The sequence below is a fragment of the Nicotiana tabacum genome, chromosome 3, assembly GCF_000715075.1.
Source record: "Nicotiana tabacum cultivar K326 chromosome 3, ASM71507v2, whole genome shotgun sequence".
Taxonomy (NCBI): domain Eukaryota; kingdom Viridiplantae; phylum Streptophyta; class Magnoliopsida; order Solanales; family Solanaceae; genus Nicotiana; species Nicotiana tabacum.
The window spans coordinates 201729632-201737842 of NC_134082.1; the positions used below are offsets into that span (position 1 = coordinate 201729632).

The 8211-nt window shown below is 42.7% G+C and overlaps 1 protein-coding gene across 1 annotated transcript; it reads left to right on the forward strand.

The window, feature by feature from the left end:
- The first annotated feature begins 247 nt into the window (after positions 1-247).
- Positions 248-772, forward strand: LOC142178592 (uncharacterized). The gene has a single exon (XM_075248445.1). It carries the CDS (start codon positions 248-250, stop codon positions 770-772), a length of 525 nt encoding a protein of 174 aa, XP_075104546.1.
- Positions 773-8211: the final 7439 nt, after the last annotated feature.

Below are 8211 nucleotides of genomic sequence, written 5' to 3' on the forward strand. Positions count from 1 at the left end.
TGTAATCTAAAAGTTGCTCAGTAGTGAAGTTGAAATTCTACAAGGGTAGGTCGTGATTTTTAATCCCGTTGAGCTGAGAATTTTCCACATAAAATTCCTCTTGTCATTTATTTACTGCAGTGTGCGTGTGTACTATTGAACCTGATAGAGAACCCGTTTGTCTATAGACTTTAGTGGACCCTTATATTCTATCAATTGGTATTAGAGCAGGTTCTTTCTATCAGGTTAACACCTAGATAGGATCCTCATGGTTGCTCCTTCAAACTTCGAAGAAGGCCAGTCTACTTACAGACCTCCAAGGTTCAACGATCAATATTATGGACGATGGAAAATTAGGATGCACGACTTCAGCATGGCTGAAGATTCTGAGTTATGGGATGTCATATGTGACAGACCCTTTGTCCCTACCAAGAACCTTGGCGATCCAGCTGTAACCATTTCCAAGAAGAGGAAGGAATTCAGTGACGCTGATAGAAGGGCCATAGAAAAGAATTTTCGTGCAAAGAAAATGCTTGTGTGTGGCATTGGTCCTGATGAATATAACAGGATATCAGCATGCCAATCAGCAAAAGAAATCAGGGAGACTCTTCAAACAACTCGCGATAGAATAACACAGGTGAAGCAATCCAAGATCGATATGCTTACAACTGAATATAAGCTCTTCAGAATGAAAGATGATGAATCTATCCAAGATATACACACTCGATTCATCTCTATCATCAATGAGCTTCACTCTCTTGGTGAAATTATTCCAAGAAACAAGCTTGTCTAGAAAATCTTTAGTGTACTGCCCAGTTCTTGGGAAAGCAAAGTAAACACCATTACAGAGGCGAAGGACTTGCAGACACTGACCATGGATGAACTTGTTGGAAACTTGAAAACGTATGAAATGAAGAAGAAGAAGGTGTCACGACCCGGATTTCCCACCCTCGGGAGTCATGATGGCGCCTACTAATGAGAGCTAGGCAAGCCAATCCTTACCTACTTGCTTTATTAACCAATTTCTTCCTTTTAACAAATATAAGATGATAACATGAAATCAGCGGAACTTTAATAAATAAGCGGAAGTTGACAATTAAACATTTGAAACCTACATCTATTACAACCTTTAAAACCTCAAACACCCAAAACCTGGTGTCACAGACTATCTAAGAGTTGCTACATACAAGGTCTGAAGAAATCAAAATACATTGTTTCTGAATAAAAGGAAAATGAAATAGGAAATAGGGATAGAGGGAGACGCCATGGTCTGTGGACTCCTGTAGGTCTACCTTGGGTCTCCGGGTGGACTGAAGGAAGCACTCCAACTACTGCCCAAGAGCTGCTCTGGGATTTGTACATAGTGCAGAGTGTAGTATCAGCACAACCTACCCCATGTGCTGGTAAGTGCCTAGCCTAAACCCCTCGGCAAAGTAATGACGAAGCTAGGACCAGACTACCAAATAAACCTGTACAGTTCAAATATATATACAACGGAAAATAATACAGAAATAACCAGTCAATATGGAAGGGGGAGCATGCTGTGGGGGAGATAACAATTCCGAATAGAAAGGCATCAAGTAATGAAAGGAAAAAACATAACACATATATCAATGAAGAATTAGAAGTCAATAAATGCACAGTATCACCCTTCGTGCTTTTACTCTTGTCCTCACCAAAGCAATTATATAATAAAAATGTGCACGACTTCACCATTCGTGCTTTTACTCTCTTTCCTCACCATATAATCAATAGAATCGGCACGGAATGGTACATCGTGCGGCACAGCATCACCCTTCGTGCTTTACACTCTTTCCTCACAATCATACATGGCATAACCCTTCGTGTTTTACACTCTTTCCTCACAAAACAAACAGTACACAGCATCGCTCTTCGTGCTTTAACACTCTTCCTTACCCAAACAACAATCACAAACAATTGGGCGAGGGAATAAACAAGATTATAATAGGGAAAGCCCGACAAGGGAACAACAATTCAACAATTAAGTCCCGGCAAGGGAGCAACATCAATAATATCAACATCCCGGCAAGGGAGATAACCAATAAAGCAACAATATCCCAGCAAGGGAACAATTAAATAACTTCTTTCTCTTTTTCACTTTTACTTCACCACTCACTTTACCGCTTGAGCCACTGCTCCCAAGGGTTCAATCAACTCATATACTTTCACAATTCGTAATATAGCTTGAGCCAATGCTCCTCGATGTTCAAAGGGCACAATTACATCCACAAATTTCACAACAAATAGAAATCAATTGTAAAGCATAGATAATACAATGAAGTCATGAAAAATCACAATATAAGACTCACGGTCATGCTTGACACCAACGTATAGATACTCGTCACCATGCCTATACTTCGTACTCAACAATTATCACGTAGCAAATAGGACTCGACTCCTAATCCCTCAAGCTAAGGTTAGACCAAACACTTACCTCGATGTCTCGAACACAACTCAAGATTCAATTATAGCTTTACCCCTTTATTACACCGCCAATTCACTCGTATCTAGCCACAAGTTACTTAATTACATCAATAAACACTAAATGAATCAATTTGAATGCATGACAATGAGTTTTCCAAAGTTTTGCCCAAAAAGTCAAAAATTGCCCCCGGGCCCACATGGTCAAACCCCGAGGTTCGAACCAAAATATGATTACCCATTCCTCTACGAACCCAAATATATAATTTGTTTTGAAATCGGACCTCAAATCGAGGTCTGAATCCCCAATTTTTGAAAAACCTAGGTTCTACCCAAAACTCCCAATTTCCCCCATGACAATCTTTGATTTTAAGTTGAATTCATGTTAAAAGGTGTTAATGATTGAAGAAAACTAGTTAAAAATGACTTACAATTGATTTGGAGAAGAAGAATCCTTGAAAAATCGCCTAAGTGCGTTTATGTTTGAGGGAATATGAAAAATGGGTTTTAAAATTGGCTTAGTATAAAAATTGGAGGTCTCAGTTATGGGAATTGCGAACAAGGGTTTGCAATTGCGAACCCCAATCTCTACTAACACGGGAATTGTGCGAACCCTTCAGAATTTCTTGACTTTCGCATTTGCGATAACAAGGTCGCATTTGCGACACATAGGTCACATTTGCGATCACTGGCCATATGGAAATCTTCGCATTTGTGGAGAAAATATCGTATTTTCGAGCAAGGCAGGCCTGGGCTGGTTTCGCATTTGTGAGCTCGCATTTGCGAGCCAGGCTTCGCAAATCCGAAGCCTGTAGGCCTGATCATACCAGCAAAATTTCTGCAATCTTTCTAAGTTCTAAATGTACTCCGTGGCCTATCCAAAACTCACTCGAGCCCTCGGGGCTCCAAGCCAAATATACACACAACCTCAAAACTATCCCACGGACTTATTCGTGTACTCATACCACCAAAATAACATCAAAAACATCAAATCAAACCTCAATATCAATGAAATTTATCAAAACTTTTTAAACATCAAAATTTCTAATTTTGGTTCGAATCACGTCAAACGGACTCCGTTTCTTACCAAACTTCACAGAATTATCTTATATCATTTATAAGACCTGTATCGGGCGCCAGAACTTAATACGGTCCCGATACCAACATGTTCTAATCAAAATTCATTTCAATTTTCTTTAAACCATTTCAGAAAATAATTTTCTTTAGAAATTCATTTCTCGGGCTTGGGACCTCGGGATTTGATTCCTGGCATATGCCCAAGTCTCATATTTTTCTATGAACCTTCCGAGACCATCAAATCACGGGTCCGGGTCCGTTTACCCAAATGTTGATCGAAGTCAAATTTATTCATTTTATTGTCAAAACTTATTATTTTTCACAGATTTTCATATTTAAGCTTAAAGGCTATGTGCCCTGACTGCGCACACAAATCAAGGTGAAGCTAAATGAGGGTTTTAAGGCCTCGGAATACAGAATTTAATTTAAAAACAAGTGATGCCCCTTTGGGCCATCACTTTCTCCACCTCTAAAATAACTGTTTGTCTTCAAGCGGAGCAACAGACAGAAGAAGGAAGTACCTAAGTTGGGGAAAAGATGGGGATAAAGGCTCCGCATATCGGACTCAGACTCTCAGGTTGATGCCTCAGGAGGCTGACCTCTCCACTGAACACGAATAGAAGGAAAACTTTTCGATCTTAACTGACGAACCTGCCAGTCTAGAATAGCTAGCGGCTCCTCCTCATAAGACAAGTCCTTGTCCAACTGGACAGTGCTGAAATCTAAAACGTGGGATGGATCACTGTGATACTTCAGGAGCATGGACACATGAAACACTGGATGCACGGATGATAAGCTCGGCGGCAAAGCAAGTCTATAAGCCACCTCTCCCACTCGATCGAGAATCTCAAATGGTCCAATGAACCTAGGGATAAGCTTGCCCTTCTTCCCAAATCTCATCACGCCCTTCATAGGCAACATTCGAAGGAATACCCGCTCACCGACCATGAAAGTCAAATCTCGAACCTTGCAATCGGCATAACTCTTTTGCCTGGACAGAGCTGTACGAAGTCTATCCTGAATGATCTTGACCTTGTCCAAGGCCTCTTGAACCAGATCCGTACCCAACAACCGAGCCTCTCCCGGCTCAAACCAACCAACCGGAGACCGACATCACCTACCATACAAAGCCTCATACGGAACCATCTGAATACTCGACTGGTAGCTGTTGTTGTAGGCAAACTCTGCTAAAGGCAAAAAATGATCCCACGAGCCTCCAAAGTCAATTACACAAGCTCGGAGCATATCCTCAAGAATCTGAATAGTTCACTCGAACTGCCCGTCCGTCTGAGGATGAAATATTGTGCTCAACTCAACCTGTATGCCCAACCCTCGCTGAACTGCTCTCCAGAAATGCGAGGTAAACTGCGTACCTCGGCTTGAAATGATATATGTGGGCACACCATGAAGGCGAACAATCTCCCGGATATAGATCTCAGCCAACCTCTCGGATGAATAGGAGACTGCCACAGGAATGAAATGTGTTGACTTGGTCAGCCTATCAACAATGACCCATACTACGTCGAACTTCTTCCTAGTCTGTGGGAGTCCAACAATGAAATCCATAGTGATCCGCTCCCACTTCCACTCGGGAAGCTCAATCCTCTAAAATAAACCACCAGACCTCTGATGTTCGTACTTAACCTGCTGACAATTCAAACACCGAGCCACATATGCAACAATATCCTTCTTCATTCTCCGCCACCAATAATGTTGCCGCAAATCCTGATACATCTTCACGGCGCCCGGATGAATAGAGTACCGGGAGCTATGGGCCTCCTCTAAAATCAACTCCCAAAGCCCATCTACATTAGGCACACAAACGCGACTCTGCAATCTTAAAACACCATCATCACCTAAGGTAACCTGCTTGGCACCTCCGTGTTGCACCGTGTCTCTGAGGACACACAAATGGGGAACGTCATACTGCCAATCTCGGATACGCTCCAATAATGAAGAATGAGCGACTGTGCAAGCTAACACACGGTTGGGCTCAGAAACATCCAACCTCACAAACTAATTGGCCAAAGCCTGAACATCCAAAGCAAGCGGCCTCTCACCGACCAGAATATAAGCAAGACTGCACATACTGGCTAACTTCCTACTCAGAGCATCGGCCACCACATTGGTCTTTCCCGGATGATATAAGATGGTGATATCATAGTCTTTTAACAACTCCAACCACCTCCTCTGCCTCAAATTCAACTCCTTTTGCTTGAACAAATACTGAAGACTATTGTGATCCGTGAACACCTCACATGTCATGCCATACAGATAATGCCTCCAAAACTTCAATGCATGAACAATGGCTGCCAACTCTAAATCATGAACCGGATAGTTTTTCTCATGAATCTTCAACTGCCGTGAAGCATAGGAAATGACCTTGCCATCTTGCATCAACACTGCACCAAGTCTAATACGATATGCATCACAATAGACTGTATAAGGCCCTGAACCTGTGGGAAAAACCAATACCGGTGCCGTAGTCAGAGCTGTCTTGAGCTTCTGAAAGCTCGCCTCGCACTCGTCTGACCATCTGAACTGGGTTCCCTTCTGGGTCAACCTGGTCATCGGGGTTGCAATAGATGAGAACCCCTCCACGAACCGACGGTAGTAGCCTGCCAATCCCAAAAAACTCCGAATCTCTGTGGCTAATACTGGTCTGGGCCAGTTCTTAACTGCCTCAATCTTCTTCTGATCCACCTGAATACCCTCTGCTGATACAACATGACCCAGGAATGTAACTGAACTCAACCAGAACTCACACTTCGATAACTTAGCATATAACTGACTATCCCTCAAGGTCTGAAGAGACACTCTAAGATGTTGCTCGTGCTCCTCCCAGCTGCGAGAATATATCAAAATATCATCAATGAAGACTATCACGAATGAGTCCAAATAAGGCCTGAACACTTGGTTCATCAAATCCATAAAGGCTGTTGGGGCATTTGTCAACCCGAATGACATAACCAGGAACTCATAGTGCCCGTACCGAGTGCGGAAAGCTGTCTTAGGGACATCGGATGCCCTAATCCTCAGTTGATCATAGCCAAATATCAAGTCAATCTTCGAAAATACTTTGGCACCCTGAAGCTGATCAAACAAATCATCAATCCTCGGCAATGGATACTTATTCTTGATAGTAACGTTGTTCAACTGCCGGTAATCAATACACATTCTCATCGATCCATCCTTCTTCTTAACAAACAACACCGACACTCCAAGCCGAAATATTTGGGTCTAATGAAACCCTTCTCAAGCGAGTCTTGCAAATGCTCCTTTAACTCTTTCAACTCAGGCGGGGCCATATGATACGGCGGGATAGAAATGGGCTGAGTGACCGGAGCTAAATTAATGCAAAAATCAATATTCCTGTTGGGTGACATACCTGACAGGTCTGAAGGGAATACCTCAGGAAACTCACGAACAATAGACACAGAATCAATAGAAGGAACCTCAGCACTAGAATCACGAACATATGCCAAATAGTCCAAACACCCCTTCTCGACCATACGTCGAGCCTTCACATAAGAGATAACACTACGGGTAGAATGACCAGAAGTCCCTCTCCACTCTAAGCAAGGCAAACCAAGTAGGGCTATGGTCACAGCCTTGGCATGACAGTCCAAGATAGCGTGGTAAGGTGATAACCAGTCCATACCCAATATAACATCGAAATTAACCATGTCTAAAAGCAACAAATCTACTCGAGTCTCAAGACCCCCAATCACAACTACACAAGAGCGATGGACTTGATCTACTACAATAAAGTCACCCACTGGTATAGATACATAAACAGGAACACTCAATGAATCACTAGGCATAACCAGATACAGTGCAAAATAAGATGACACATACGAGTATGTATACCCTAGATCAAATAACACTGAAGCATCTCTATCACAAAACAGAACCGTACTTGTAATAACTGCATTCGAAGCCTCAGCCTCGGGCCTGGCGGGGAGAGTATAACATCGGGCCGGGCCCCACCACCCTGAACTACATCTCTAGGAAGGCATGTAGTTGGCTGGCCTCCACCTCTAGAGGTCTGAGCTCCACCTCTAATACTTCTACCCCCACCTCTAGCTGGTTGGGCGGGCTGTGGAACACCTGGTGCCTAAACCATGGCACGGGAACCCTGATGCTGAGAGCTACTTAGTGCTCAAGGGAAAAATCTAGCAATGTGACCCATATCACCACAAGTGTAACAAGCTCTCGGCTGCTGACCCTGTCGACCTGAATGACCACCTCGAAAACTCTGAAGCGGCGGTGCACTGATAGGAGCTGGTGGTGCACTATAGGACTAACATTTGGTTCCTCAATTCACGATTTTTATTTTAGAAATTTTCTTCAAAAACTAACATTTTCATCAACCCAAAACATAAACTAAATGAAAAAAATGAATATAAAATCATGGAATATATTAAATACTAGGCGAAGAATACTTACCCAATCGAATATCTTGAAAAACCCACAAAAAATCACTCAAAATCGAGCTCAACAACTCAAAATATGATAAAAATGGTCTAACCCTCGATTTGGGAATATATTCTGTCCGCCCAGGTATTTGTGCATCACGAACACAGAAGAACAATTGTGTTCACGAAGAAAAAAAATGAAGCTGCCAAGAAAAGCCCATCGCAAACGCGAGCTAAGGGACGCGAATGCGGAGAGTAAGGAATAGAAGCTTTCGCGAACGCGAGGAGAGTGATG

Excerpts from the sequence above, each read along its gene's own strand:
- LOC142178592 (XM_075248445.1), top strand. The coding sequence starts at position 248 with ATGGTTGCTCCTTCAAACTTCGAAGAAGGCCAGTCTACTTACAGACCT.